We start from the raw sequence: 14,872 nt of genomic DNA, 5'->3' as shown, positions 1-14,872 counted from the left end.
CTGAAGCATAATGATTGAAAAAAATAAGGCATTTTTTAAAACAGTTAAATATAGCAACTAAAGTATAAACAGAAACAAAGATCAAGCAAACCTTTTTCCTATACATTTTAACCATTTCTAATTTTCTTAGATTTTCTTCCTTCTCCTGTAATTCTTTTTGTAAATCTTTTAATTGTTTTTGCAAAGAAATGACATCATTTTTAACAATATCACCTATAGTAGATTCTTTAATCACACTTGAATTGATATTATTACTTATAAGATCTAATTTCCTGCACTTAAGAACGGGTGTGTAATTTTTTTTAGGTAAAGGTGTGTTTCGACTAGAAAGCTTTCCTGAACAAGATATTAAAGAGGGAACATTTGGTGTTCGATTATTTGGAAGAGGTGATGTAAAACTGCTTGATAGAGGACTAGAAAGCTTTACAGAACAAGATGTTGAAGATGTAACAACATTTAGAGTTTGAATATTTGGAAGAGGTGATGTAAAACGACTAGGAGTGATTTGTTTTTTCACAATATCTACAGATGATGAAAGGCATTTAACAGAGGATAAATTATCACTTGTAGCTGTACATTCTTCATTTTCTAATTGGTGCACAGATTTTCCACATATTCGCTTTGGAGATGGTGTAGATATATGGTATCTTCCACATCTTTTCAATCTTTCTTTCAAGGCAGAACTCATCTGAAAAATAAAAATTATAATATAGATGGCTTAATTAAAGTCTTTTTTTAAAATCACTTTATTCCTTATAAAGGAGATCTATATTATTATTAGGTATGGCCAACTAAAAAACAATGCACCATCCTAACAGCAAAACATCTACAAGTAGGCCTATATCTTTTCTCAAATTTCAGAATTTGACCTGATTGTCACATTGGCTGCTAACTTAATCCCAACCTACATATAAGCCTATATTATTTTTAAAGGAGCTAAATCGCTAATATTTGGGACCTAGAAATAGAAACAAATGGGTCGCAACACATCTAATAATGTACCGGTACCGTAATATGAATATATATAAACTGATTTACATTCAATTGTTTCTGTTTTTACTCTAATTTCAAATCAGCTATATTCGGCGAGATACGACAGAAGTCTCAATCGAATGGCAATCTCTAGCATCGGGTTATTCCAGTCTACACCGATATTATTTATTGTGCATGCTCTCCAGATAAGAATATGATGTCACCGTTTGACATGACTTGTGGAATATGTCTAGCCTCGTTCTTCGAGTCCCTTGTTACAAATGGCGCTGAAACGCATTATGGTACACAGTTCGTGTACCAATGGTAAAATGTTTATTTTGTCTTAAATATTGGATATCAGAACTGTCAGAAGCCCATCTTTTCCCTGTAAGATCACACATCAATGTTGATTTAAATTGACAAATAATTCGCGTTTTCAATGAGTTAGAGATTTAGCTACCGGTACTTTAAATTTGGGGCTAGATTAGATCCAATAAATATTTAATGGTATTTTTTTTTTTCATTCAAAAATCTTGCCAAACAGAAAATGGATCTTAGCCAATCTGCTTTCTCCAGTTCCATGCACGATCCTTCAGGATAGTTTTACCCACAATCCACCGTTTTGACAGCTTCAATTTGCATGTTTGACATGTTAATTGTAAACCTAACCCTAACCCTTGAAAGATATTTTTCAGATCGGCCAAGATCTAGTATTGTGCCAGTTCTACAGTGTTTACGCCTTTACGGGTTATACATTATCAGAGTTTTCCTAACTACTCATAAAAGTAAAAGGTTCTAATTGGTCGCTTTGTCCATATTTGGGTGACATTCTGACTTCGAATTCTTCTAGTGAAATGCCGTCTTCATTAGCCCAGGTTAGAAGCAGAACAGTAGGACGTTAAACCCCATTTCATTTCATTTCTAGTGAAATGATGGGTAAAAGCCTTAAAAAAAAAAATAGGACTCCATTATCATGTTCAATTGTTCATTGTTGATTCCAAAACTTGTAGCTAGGCCTACTCTTTATGTTCGTAATATCGCCAGTCTGTGGTGTCATTAATGTGAAGGGTGTGTGTACAAAAGTATTAAATAAACAAAACGTAACTCTTTCAGTGTCTTGAGACCGACTTGAGTCCTTGCACAGCGTTGTTGCAATGACTCAAGTTTGAAATGACCGCTTGTCACTATTTTGTTGCGCCTGATCGCCCCTTCCGTTGTGGAAAGATACCTGATAAGCCATAATACACTTTATTTAATTACAGTCGTTGAGCTGGTTAGGAATTTCCAGGACAGAAGATTAAACATGTGTACCGGTACCTAAATTGCCTTCTCCATCAGTACATGTCTTTTTCTAATGTCATTTATTTAAAATGTAACGAAAAAGACCTTGGAGCGAAACATCTCCCTTTAAAATCTATTCTGAAGGTACGAAATGGTTAATACAAGATCACGCGTGACATTACGAGAAGTGTTAATAAATGGTAGAAGGCGGAATCTTTGAAAACCATTTTTGTCAACAAAACTCTCTGTTGACATTTTTGTCATGATTCAACTCTAAATATTGTATATTTATTAGAAAAAATCCCATTATTTATAAGGTATGCCCAATAGACAACCGGTTTAATCAAAAAAATTAAGATACGCCAGAACGATAATATTACAGTTACACGATCATCATCTTTATATATGTCCATATGTCATGTATCAATGTATGTTATGGAAATTTTATGTAATGTGCCCCCCCCCCCCACTAGCTATGCTAAATTAACATAAGAATAGATAAGATTTTATTGTATCACAACGCCCATTTCAGGCCGCATACAATTCATAATAGAAAAAAATAATTTAAGAAATAAGAATACGAAACATGAAATACATTACACAAGTAACTAAACAAGTACAAATGTAATACCTTGCTAGGTATAGTAATTACTTGATCTAAGTTGAAATGCCTTATATGAATAATCACACACACTCATAGAAACAGAACGGGAAGGGTTAAATAGATTTTCAAACGTTGTGGTCAGATTGTTAATCAGGTATAATCACACACCACCACTAAGCGAGGTTTATGTTCATATGTTGTCCAGTTGAATTATTTTGCCAATTGCAATGATCAGGATAATGAATATGAAATTGAAAGGCATAACACAAAAAAATGAGTATATTATTTCAATGTTTTATATTTCAGATAAGAAGATAAAGATGTCGAGTAGAGAGCCCCTTACACCTTTAAATTCAAACCTTACGCCTACTCCTAAGAGACCAACTCCTGTTTCAAAATTTATATCACCATCAACAAGCCGCCATGCACACATCCCTACTCCAGTGACTGCTTTCACTAAAGAACATGATGACGCTGCTGAACGAAGAGACAGACGAAGATCTCGGGTATTAGAATTACAGCGAAAAGCTGGTGGTGGTGGAAGTCCTGGTTCACCAGACAGAAGACGGTCAACACCGTTAAATGGGTTAACAGCTAACCAACTTTCAGATCATTATGCTAGCTGTATTCAGCTATCAACTGAAAATGTAAGTCAGTATGTGTGTGTAAGCTTAAAGATCATAAATACAGGATTTCCGTTTCAAAATTTTGTTTGGGGTAAAAGAGCCAGAACTAGGTCATTACTTTCAGGAAATAGGATCAATAATCTTCCATATATCAGCCCTCTATATTTTCCATATCACTCATTACAATAATTACCGCTCTTCGTTTATTTGATAGTAACTGATAAAAGATGTCCATGATAAGAATAGTTTATAATGTCTAAACTTTGTTTATCTTTATCAAAAAATCTGTCTTCAATAGCCCAGTCGGTGCAGTAAAATAGGACATTAACCGCCATTTCATTCATTAAGCTTAATCACTCATCGAAAGGCACAGTAGACTTCCACATATTATAAGGTGGTGGTGTTGTATGTTGTTCTTCCATAGTATGCAATGCCTTATGGTATGGGCTCTTATACGGTAATAGAGTTCAAAGTGTTTTTTGCGTATTATTGTAGGAGAATACAGCTTTTGTCATTGTGAAATACTTGGATCGTGAACCAAATGAGACATGTGGCCCAGTTTGTTCATTTTTATGAAAATTATTTTTCAGAAAATCAATGCCAAGAATGCCTTTGGACTTCATTTAATAGATTATATGTCAGATCTACTGAAAAAGAAGGAATTGGAAAATTTTCAGGTATTGAATTTTCAGGTATTGTTCTTTCTCTCTATTTCTTGAACTATGTTTTTAGTTGAAAGTTTGACATATCGGAATCAGGGGTCATAATTTTACTTTTTTCTGTAGAAAAGAATTTCTCATTCTGTTGTCATAAAATGTAATTTTTCCATTGTAGGTGGCAAGTACAACTTTAGATGCTAGTGCTAAAATTTATGCGGGCCGTGTAGATTTCATTCATTCTGAAACATATAAAGTATTAACAGATTTAGGAAGAGGATCAGAAAAAGATAAAAACAGAAATGGTTTGTATAGAAAGATGTCTTTAGATAATGTTCTTTCAGCATTATGAAAAGCAAAAATATATAAGTACTTGTCTATTGTCTCTGTTTAAGCTGATGTTGAAGATATGTTCAGATAGAAAAACTAATGTGATAGTAATGTCATACATGTATGCAACACTGTCTGGAAATAAGAGAAATGATCATATCTCCTGAAAGAAAGAGGAACATTTAGTTGATTTATCTCATTGAGTCCTCTGTAATCACTTCCGATTTGTATAGTCCTTTATATGTCAGTGAAATTACTCGCTGTTGAAATGAATTAATAACTGAATTTGGGTTATACCTCAGGAAATATTTATTCTATTTGTAATGAAACAGCTGTATAATAAATCACCATAAATGATTACTTAAGTGTAGGGCTTATATCACTCATGTGATAGAGATTACACAACAACTGTAGGTAGCTAGGTCAAATGTAGTTCTGTACTGAGACAATGATTGAAAACGGTGACCATGGTATGAACTGTGATGGAGTATGTCTGCTATTGTGAGCCGTTTGATTGAGTGTAGTTTAACTTAATAAATTTATTATTTTTTGGTATACAGAATGTTGCATATTTATAATGTTCTTGGTATACAGTATGATGTATATTCATAATGTTTTATAGATGATGATATGGTTGAAAATCCAGATGAACAAAATAATGATGAAAACACGAAAAAGAAAAGAAAGGTAATCCATTTCCATATCAATACAAACAACAGTATATATATTCTGCTATTTGATACAGGGAGCCATGGTGGCTCAGTGAGTAAGATGTTGGCTCGCTTATCTAGAAGTCCCTGTGTTGGCTGGGAAAGTTTATTAGGATATTCCAGCTATGTTCCCCCTTATCAGTGGTGCAGGACAGAGCGCCTGGCAAGGGACAACCTATAGTCATTCATGGCTCGAAATGTTCACCTGTCTACTTGTCGCGGACAGGCGATTTTTTCGTCTGACAGGTAGCAAATAAAACTATACTATTCAAAAAAAGTAGGGGATATTTGATTTTTAAGTGTTATTAAAGTCACCTAATGAAACTGACGAAGAAACAAATGAAAAAATGAAATGAAGTTCACATTCATCGATTTATTCCAAATGATCGTTAGACTAAGTAAGGCACAGACTGACCATTATAAGGGTAAAATGATACCCAGGGTCAAACAGCAAAGTTACCACAGCATCACAACCAAGTCAGTAACGGGTAAATCCTCCTCTGTTTGCCAAACAAGCATTGATCCGACGTGGCATACTCCTAATGAGACGTCTAAGGTCATTTTGGTCCAGATTGTCCCATTCCTGTTGCAACGCAGCAGCAAGTTCTTGGACATTGGCAGGACGTTGTTGACGTTGACGTAACCTCTGTCCAAGCATGTCCCAGACATGCTCGATGGGGGAGAGGTCGGGACTCAGTGCTGGCCAAGGTAATGTGGTGATGTTCTGTTGTTGGAGGTAACCTGTAACGATCCTGGCCCTGTGACATCTTGCGTTGTCATCCTGGAAGATGAAACGGCGCCCATGATGTCGTGCGAACGGCACAACATGGACTGCCAAGATGTTGTCCCGGTAGTACTGGCCTGTAACACGCCCTGCAACAACATGTAAAGCCGTTCTTCCAGCAACAGTGATGCCTCCCCACACCATTACAGAACCACCCCCAAATCGATCATGTCTGATGACGTTAACGTCTTGGAAGCGCTCGTTTCGACGACGCCACACCCTCCTACGTCTGTCCAAAAAATCAACAGTGAACCTTGACTCATCTGAAAACATCACATTGCTCCAACGTCGATTATCCCAGTGTTGACGATCCCTACACCAACGACGTCTTGCCTGAATGTGATGATCTCTCAAACAAGGGATCATGCGAGGACGTCGGGCGCGAAGGTGACCCCTATGCAGTCGATTCCGAATCGTCTGGCCATTCACTCTCACACCAGTGTCTGTTTGAAGACGAGCGCTGATCTGATTTGCTGTGATGACACGATTTCTCAAGGCCAAGGTACGGATAAATCAATCCTGGGCTTGAGTTGTCGCCCTTGAGCGTGGTCTGTCCTGTACAGATTGTGTATCACGGTATCTGGATCATAGCCTGCTTATGACAGACTGAGAAACATTCATCGTCCGCGCCACAACCGCCTGTGTTGTGCCGATCTGTAGCATGCCAAGGGCACGTAACCTTTCATTTTGGGTAAGCCGACGCATATCAAAATTTGTTTTCTGGTCACTAAAACAATTAAACTGATGTTTCCACCCTGGAATTCAATGCCACAATGACTGTAACATTCAAAGTCAGAGTCGTGCGAATCTTGGGTTGGACCCCCATGATGATCCCAAGCATCACCTGCATTCCATGCGGTAGCTATTGGTGCGTTTGGGCGTCACATGTAACTGGAAATGTTTCTTCTGTTAGGTTCTATAGTGACTTTTTTTCGTAGTCATTTGCATATTTTAGTATTATGCCCCCAAAATCAAATATCCCCTACTTTACTTGATGTTCAGTAAATTGACCACAATACTCACGTCCACATCACGTACATTTAATTATTTGTTTCTAAATGCAAGAATTAAGCACGTAAATGCCGGGGAAAACCGCCATTTGCACTGTTTACATTTCGCTCTGTCGTAGGCTACAATTACTCACACAGTTTGGAAGTAGACAATTTTATATCAAGGAATTTCACACCATCTACGCTTGTTTTCATCTGCTTGACGCTAGTTTATAGCATTATGGAGTATTATATCTAAATAAATTAAAACGCACCCCCAAGTCACCTGAAATAATTCTACCGTAACGACACCACAGTAAATATAGTCGTAGTGGTTGGAATGGAAATGCACACGGCTCGTTGCTTGGTGTATTTAATCATTTAAAAAGTTTTAAACAATCTCCATAAATAAAGGCTATGAATAATTTATAAGACAATTTGACAAAATCAAAAAATCAGGTCGGAAAAATATTTCATATATAAATATAGTTTGTAGCGTAAATATAGTCCGGATGTGTGAGAAGGGGATTCCAGGTGGCGTTATCTGTCCTTCGCACGCGGTAGATGTAAATACGGTGCCATGCACAGGTGTGATTTGTGTTTTGATATTCAATTTATTACGGATATTTTAAAATATGAATTCTACAACTCAACGGTGAAGTATTCGATTTAGTACGGAAGTGTGGTACCATGATACTTTGCGGAATTCACGTGGATACGGATGATAGAATTGTACGAATCTTCGAGTCGCTGAGCCAAAGCAGATTCGCCGACTTTCAAAAACTTTTAGGCAATCTGATGTCGAAGAAATAAAAAGGTTTCATATTACGATATTTATATAATAGCAATGTACGTCAAAGACCTAACCACGTGCGTGTGTACCTACATGTATGGATATGTGTGATGTGATTAGTCTTTGAGTTTGATAATTGAGAGTGACAGGTTATTTACTGAAGCGACGGGTATGAGGCCTGGTCATTTGGATTGGATGAAAAACCAAGGTCCCATGTACACATTGACTTCACTAAAGATCCCTCAGCAGTCAGAATTTAATAAAGAGTAGGCTGTATGCCTGTCTTCAATTGTGTCCCCATTTCATTTGGCTATTTGATACCATTTCTAGAACTTCCTGGGTTGTTTATCACAGCATGTACTGTGGAGTTTAACCAGATTGATTGACATGTCATTTAACAGTATTAACTATGATTATTTCTGTTTCAGACGAGGAAAAGTAGAACAATTGAAATAAATTTAAAGAATATCAATGTTAATAAATTTGATTTAGAATTTGAGGTAAAGAAAGTCTATTTTATTTTGCTATACACCTTGTAAATTATATTGTATGACCAGATAAATTCTGTTACATTGATTGGTTGATAGATTTTATGACATACCTTCAATCAGTTTTGATTGGTTAGTGGCTGAAACATTTTTCACTAGAATTACATACTGTTTTGGGGGCACAGGTTACTTAAGTTTAATTATTATTTTTTTAGAAGGCCAAGCTATGATCTGATATCTTCACAGAGCACTTTGTATTCTTTTTCTTTGATAAAATGACACAATACTAGCTTTTTTCTGTCAAATTAATATTTGGGACAAGACTTCACTAGTTCAGTCAAATAGCATGCAAGAAATAAGTGTACAAAAGAAAAAGAAAATCATTACTAGATTGTGTAAATTGTATCCCATGTGGACAAGGATGGATAATAATGGTTCAAAATATTTTCCAGATCATCCAGGTCTATAAAGAGTAAACTTGGAAATGAAATTTGGACCCAAAAAAGCTTAGTACAGTTGTGGGATTATTGATATACCTCTGCTTGATTAAACTGCATGATAAACAGATAAGTAGAGATAAATATAAAAATTAAAATTATTTGTGTAATGTTTAACTTACAGGTTGATCCTATGTTTCAAGTGACATCTGCAGCTTTTGATGAAGGTGGTGTTAGTGGTTTATTATTAAATAATCTACAGTGTTTTGATGATGGACAACAATTAATTTTAGATTCTTCAACACAAGTATCTATTATTGATGATAAAAGTTTAGAAGAGAGAAAAAGTCAATCAATTGACACAGAAGAAATTCAAGGTATGTTTATATAACAAAAGAACAAAACAAAGTCCAGGTAGAAAATTACTTTTCCTAGTTACATGGCATTTATTTGCTCAGTTCATATTGAGGAGCAGTTGGTAAACTTGATTTAATTTGAGTAGCAGTTCATAAAATCAGCCATTTCTAAACTAATCCATAGTAATTATTTCATAAAAAAACATTGATAAATTGACTATAGACTAAATTAAATTGATCAAATTTTTATTAAATCCTACAAAGGTCCAGCAAATTTTCTGGACTTAAACATAACTTGCACAAAAATTGTCAATTACTTTTTGGTTATTTCCCTGATTTTGGCTGTGATTGCTGTCATCAATTCAGCAATCGTTTGAGGGTTGTTCTGGTACACATTATCCTTGAGATAATCAGGGAAATCCCCAAAGTGGAATTTGCTGGACCTTTGTAGGATTTAATAAAAAATTTATGGGGTCTGGTTTTTGTACTTGTGGAACAGTCCTTGAGTCACTAAAAAAGGACAATAAATTGTATGTCATTGTTGTCAAACATGTTTTTAGACAACAAAGACATGATAGTTGATACTTTAATGCTTTATAGAAGTTGCAGTCAAACTATACATTGACATTCATTCAATTGAAATTATAGGAAAGTAGATGAAAGGAAATATGGTTAAGTATAATGTAAATGTAAGTTTTGAAAAATTGTGTTATCACTTTAATATGAATGGGGTTTTTTTACTATTATTTCAGATTTACTTTCCAAAATGAATATTGAAGATAAGATAATCTGTCCACAATTTCAACATTTTAGATTTACCGAATGGGATGATTCAGATACAGTATGTTATTAAAATACCATAAAATACTGTAAATTCTAATATTGCTTTGACTGAAAGCACATTGTTAATGATAACAAGGCACATATAAATTTTGAAATCTTTGGTTAGTTTTTGTCTGTTACAATCTTGGCTAATTGTAATGAGTGGTGTTATTCCTGGTTATTGGATTGTAATATTTGAAATCAATATTATATTTGCAGAGTTCTATCATACCTAAAACATCATCAGAGCATGCTTTTGATATAAATGCTGAGATTGAACCTATTCCAGAAGCAGAAGATCTTATACCAGAGCATGGTTTGTCATATTCTGGTGACAGTGATGATGAAAACGGTTAATATTATATTCCATGACTATCATATATAAAAGAAATAATAGTCAGCCCTATACTGTTTCCGTGCTTATCTAATGCAGGATACTGAAGTCAGGAATACTAGGATGAAGTTTTTTATATGATGGAAAACAGTCAAATCTGTTATAAATCACAGCTATACCCAATGCTGAAATGTAGTAAAAACCATAAAATCAATATTTGAGATATTTGATAAATAAAGAAATAAACAAATTTGAATAAATTGTACACTTGAGGATAGTATACTCTTTCAATATACAGTACATTTTTTATATTGTTAGGTTTTGAAGCACCAGGTGAAGCGGATGTGTCATCCGTAATAGGAGATAATAAAACAGCTAACCTTGTAGAAAGTGCGTTCAGAGATTTGACGTAAGATTTATTTCATTATAGAATCTGTTATAATATATAAATATCTGTTTATATTTATTAGTGTTAGATATATCTTATTTTGGATGTAAAGCCAACTAAATTATGACTGAAAAATATAGATAATTATTATGAAATTTCATTTTAAGAATAAAGCAACTGATTTGAATGCCAGTTATAATATATTTTAAAGGCATGGTTCAGTTGGAAGTTTAATGCAGATACTGGCTACAGAACCTTCAGATTATTCTTATTTTAATAAAACTTTATTGAGATCATGGGCTGGACCATCACACTGGAAACTAGGACCACTGTCTAAAGGTAATTTTAATGAACTTGTTCATTTTATCTCTAATAAAATAAAAACTACACAAACTTTAAGAACTTTTCTACACAATAATATGATTACATAAATGTTATTGCCAAAAAATTATTCACTTATATGAATATTATTATTTTCAGATTTTTCTTTATTTCTCGATTAAAATAAAAGATAACTAACTTTAAGAGTTTTTCGAATGAATAATATAATTGTATAAAGTTAATGCTAAAGAATAAATTATTTCCCAACATAAATTCTAATTATATCATTTAATCACAAAATAAAATATTTTCAGACGCAAAGAGTGTGAATAAAACCATGAAAACAAAAAAGCCTGATTTTGTCATAGATTATGATGCAGATGTAGACCTGGAGAAACCTTTCAGGAAGTCAAAAGCTACAACTTTAACAAAAGCAACTTTAAGTAAACATAAGAAAAATCAAACAACCTTACCAGAAGATCAACATTATGATGCTGACAAATTATTTAGACTTTTTAATAAACCTAAAATTATGGTATGCATTTTTTTTTATACCTGCAGCAAACGAATAGTATTAACTGTAATGCAGAATTGTTGAGGAGTCATCATAGATATATCATCACTTGATTGGAAGCACTTCGAATGTTTATTATTTATATTATTTAGATCAAAAGACAGACAGCAAGTGATGTAGGTGTAGATGATGCTGTAGATAATTATGATTATGATAATGTTAATGATAAAGATAACTACTGTCCAGCTGATGTAGGGGTGAGTCAATTTATTTTTTTTTTGTTATTAATTGAGTAGGTGACTGGAGATTATAAACTTTTTTCAGGCTTAACTGAGAATTTATTCAACTTCCAGTACTGCTTCTGACAAAGATTTTATGCACTTCTTTTATTAATGGATGAAGATTTGTGAAACTTGTCAATCTCCTATAGATGTTAAGATTACATATTAGAAATTGAATAAATTCTCAAAAAAAAAATTCACTGGTCATACAGGATTAAAGCACTGAAAAAGAAAGTCATACATATTTTTGAAATTGTAGTGCAAGTTCATGATATCCTGTAGAGTAAGGGAGGTTAACTCTGTCCAGATGTCCTTGATGCAATATTATCTCCCCTTAGACCACATTTCCAAACACATTTGATCTAATCTGAATCGTTTTCTGTATTGGTCATCCCAGAAAGTCAGCTAAGGTTGAACAAATTCAAATAAATAAAAACGTCAAACAATAATGCACAGCTAATATTGTAGTCTACTTTAACCAAATGCATCCAACTTATAAGGGAAGGTGATTGAAAAATGATATTTGTCAGGCTGTAGACAAGACAGCTGATCCAAACTGCATAAAGTATTCTATAAATATTCAAGATAATTGATCTATTTCCTAATCAAAATAGTTGATAATATAATTTATTAATATGAATTAATTAGGTCATGGGTTTTGTTATAGGATGATGATGATGACAATGGATTTGATTATACAGCAGCTTGTGGAGATTATAGTCAAGAATCATCTGAGATGACTGTTAATCCCGGATTATCACAAGATACTATTTTTGATGGAACAGTTCTATCAGGAGATAAATTATTAGCTCAACCATATAAGGTTTGTTTAATTGGTTATTAATGTATTCTCTAATACACAATGCTCATTTCCTAAAGCTTTACATCTGGTATGGTGTATGTGTTATCATAGCAAATGGTTATGCTTAATCTTAGTTAAAGTTAATATCAGCTTATTGCTCTCAACTATAGATATACAGTTTGTTTTTACTGCTGTAACTCACATGAAGTATGGAAGTGTAAGTGTTTCATATAGAATTTGGTTACTGGCTTACTGGCTTACTGGCATCAACTATAATAATCCACATTTATTTATACTACTATAACTTAAACATACCTTATGCAAGAGCTAAATCTGCCTATTGTAGGTCTTTCTTTGGGGATTTTCCTCCCTCTGCTAAAGACCCCTACGCGCAAGCGAATTGCAAATAAAATTGAACCATATGTTAGTCCCGAAATGACCTAGTTTGTGTCGAGTGGACGTTAAACCCCATTTCTCTCTCTCTCTTTTTGGGGATTAAATGTTATATAAACTATTAATTAGACATTTTTTTAACAACCAGTACGGTGGTTACAATCAGTGCACACATCTTGTCAAACCCTGAAAAGCTAATATCTTCACTCAGAATAAAGTAATTTGAATGAAATTTTCAATATTATTCATTTTGCATTTTCTATTTTTGAAATATAATTGCAAGAACGGCCAGGCCTTTATCTAAATCTTACATAATGTTTTCTTTAAGGATTTGGTTACTAGCTTACTGGCCTCTATTCAGGTCTTTTTACGTACACAATGTAGCAAAAAGCTACATAAAAAAGGATTTCATTTCATCTGGCAAATACTAGCTTTAAAGAGGTCTAATGCACCATTTCTATGTATAATTTCAGATTGCTAAGATAGATATTGGGTATGCCAAAACTGCAAAGAAATTAGATGTTAGAAAATTGAAAGGATCAATGTGGAAACTATTAGCAGCTCCAGAAGAAAAGGTTATTACTATTTTACAGCTAATTGCTATTAATACACAGAAATCTTGAGGGGTTGGGATAGCATGGCCATAACAGTAAATGTGTAAACGACCTCTAATAAAAGTCTGTGATATCACTTAGGTGGAAGTGGACATTAAATAAAGCTATTTCACACACAAGTAAAACATCAATAGCTATGTATGGGGTCCTGCACCTACTCGTCCCCAAAATAAATGATGTAGCTACTACATTTTCATATGCTGAAATATTTTCGGTGTTAAGATTTTATTCTTTCTCCAGTGGAATGACAGTAAGCTTATGTACAAAGTATTTGATTTTTTAAATAAACCCCGGGCTAATTAGTGCTATGGATGCACCATACTATTTCTAAGTGTTCATATCTAATTAAACAATCCGATAAACTGCAAGTATTAACTATTAATATACAGGAAATGGATACTTTATTAAATATTTTCTATAGGAAAAGTCAGTAGATGAAGTTACAAATGATCAGATGATGAGTAAAACCTGGTCTTTTCAATCATTGTTACAAGAACTACCTGAAAAAGTCTCCACAAATACAGCAAAAAATCTTAGTGTACCAATTGCTTTTGTCTGTCTCCTTCATTTAGCAAATGAAAAGGTAAGTATGTTTTCAATAAAAGAGGCAGCATGAATTATGTAGTCTTTATCTTACATTTTCAAACTATAATATCACATGACAAACTGATGATCCAAAGAAAACATAAGACATTATATTAGTGAAAAGGGAATTTTCAATGGTTTTATTTCTGAAAATATTTTGGTATAGTTTCAACTGATCCTCATTTTATTAAAATAACGTTACTGGCATCAAACTATACTCAAAATGTTGCCATCTTTTCTTTTTTCAGTCGTTGAAAATCACAGATGACCAGTTGAAAGATCTCGAGATATGTAAAGGATGATAGTTTTAGATTGACTTTTATTCAGTTTTGTTATAGTATATCTGTTATGTCCAGTAGACCTATTGTTTTTGATCTTAAATCTGTATTTGTAAATATAATTATACAGTAGATAAATGACTAATGTCTTTGTTAGTATTTAATTATAAGTGTGCTCAGTCATACATTTTTCTCATTTTTAATCTACATTATTTTATCTATTCACATAGTAATCATATATATATATACACCCATTGACTCAAGTGACTTTATTTTATCAATTTCATGTTGTTTTGTTTCTGTAAATATGATCCTGTTATTGAATTTTCTTTTTCATGATCTATCATGTCATCTTTATATAATCATATATCACTACTTCCATGCCATGAAGAATCAATAATAAAATATTTAATAATATCATCTTACAAATGAGTTTACTATTGAGAGAGAGAGAGAAATGGGGTTTAACGTCCACTCGACACAAACTGGGTCATTTCGGGACTAACATATGGTT

At 33.4% G+C, this 14,872-nt stretch overlaps 2 protein-coding genes across 7 annotated transcripts in view; one reads left to right on the top strand and one right to left on the bottom strand.

Annotated features, from left to right (window-relative positions):
• LOC126815741 (swi5-dependent recombination DNA repair protein 1 homolog) overlaps positions 1-2,342 on the bottom strand; it is a 2,938-nt gene extending 596 nt beyond the window's left edge. The window contains exons 1-2 of one of the 4 annotated variants that reach the window (XM_050541652.2): positions 2,290-2,342; positions 92-688 (exon numbers count right to left, since the gene is read on the bottom strand). In XM_050541652.2, the coding sequence (XP_050397609.1) occupies positions 92-688 (597 nt within the window). In that variant the 5' untranslated portion in view covers positions 2,290-2,342. Of the gene's footprint in view, positions 1-91; positions 689-1,992; positions 2,046-2,077; positions 2,180-2,200 lie in introns of those variants that run through there. The other 3 variants (XM_050541647.2, XM_050541648.2, XM_050541650.2) reach the window with 3 other exon arrangements.
• Positions 1-14,872, top strand: part of LOC126815733 (condensin complex subunit 2) — a 20,067-nt gene extending 5,195 nt beyond the window's left edge. Inside the window, exons 3-19 of one of the 3 annotated variants that reach the window (XM_050541633.2) lie at positions 307-480; positions 3,164-3,504; positions 4,074-4,160; positions 4,318-4,444; positions 5,092-5,156; positions 8,174-8,245; positions 8,855-9,047; positions 9,779-9,867; positions 10,068-10,200; positions 10,501-10,591; positions 10,782-10,909; positions 11,206-11,426; positions 11,558-11,662; positions 12,354-12,509; positions 13,355-13,456; positions 13,917-14,078; positions 14,329-14,872. In XM_050541633.2, the coding sequence (XP_050397590.1) occupies positions 3,178-3,504; positions 4,074-4,160; positions 4,318-4,444; positions 5,092-5,156; positions 8,174-8,245; positions 8,855-9,047; positions 9,779-9,867; positions 10,068-10,200; positions 10,501-10,591; positions 10,782-10,909; positions 11,206-11,426; positions 11,558-11,662; positions 12,354-12,509; positions 13,355-13,456; positions 13,917-14,078; positions 14,329-14,382 (2,112 nt within the window). In that variant the 5' untranslated portion in view covers positions 307-480; positions 3,164-3,177 and the 3' untranslated portion in view covers positions 14,383-14,872. Of the gene's footprint in view, positions 1-306; positions 644-2,453; positions 2,571-3,163; positions 3,505-4,073; positions 4,161-4,317; positions 4,445-5,091; positions 5,157-8,173; positions 8,246-8,854; positions 9,048-9,778; positions 9,868-10,067; positions 10,201-10,500; positions 10,592-10,781; positions 10,910-11,205; positions 11,427-11,557; positions 11,663-12,353; positions 12,510-13,354; positions 13,457-13,916; positions 14,079-14,328 lie in introns of those variants that run through there. The other 2 variants (XM_050541631.2, XM_050541632.2) reach the window with 2 other exon arrangements.

Source organism: Patella vulgata, chromosome 3 (assembly GCF_932274485.2).
Source record: "Patella vulgata chromosome 3, xgPatVulg1.2, whole genome shotgun sequence".
NCBI lineage: Eukaryota > Metazoa > Mollusca > Gastropoda > Patellidae > Patella > Patella vulgata.
This window is presented reverse-complemented; position numbering and strand designations above follow the sequence as displayed.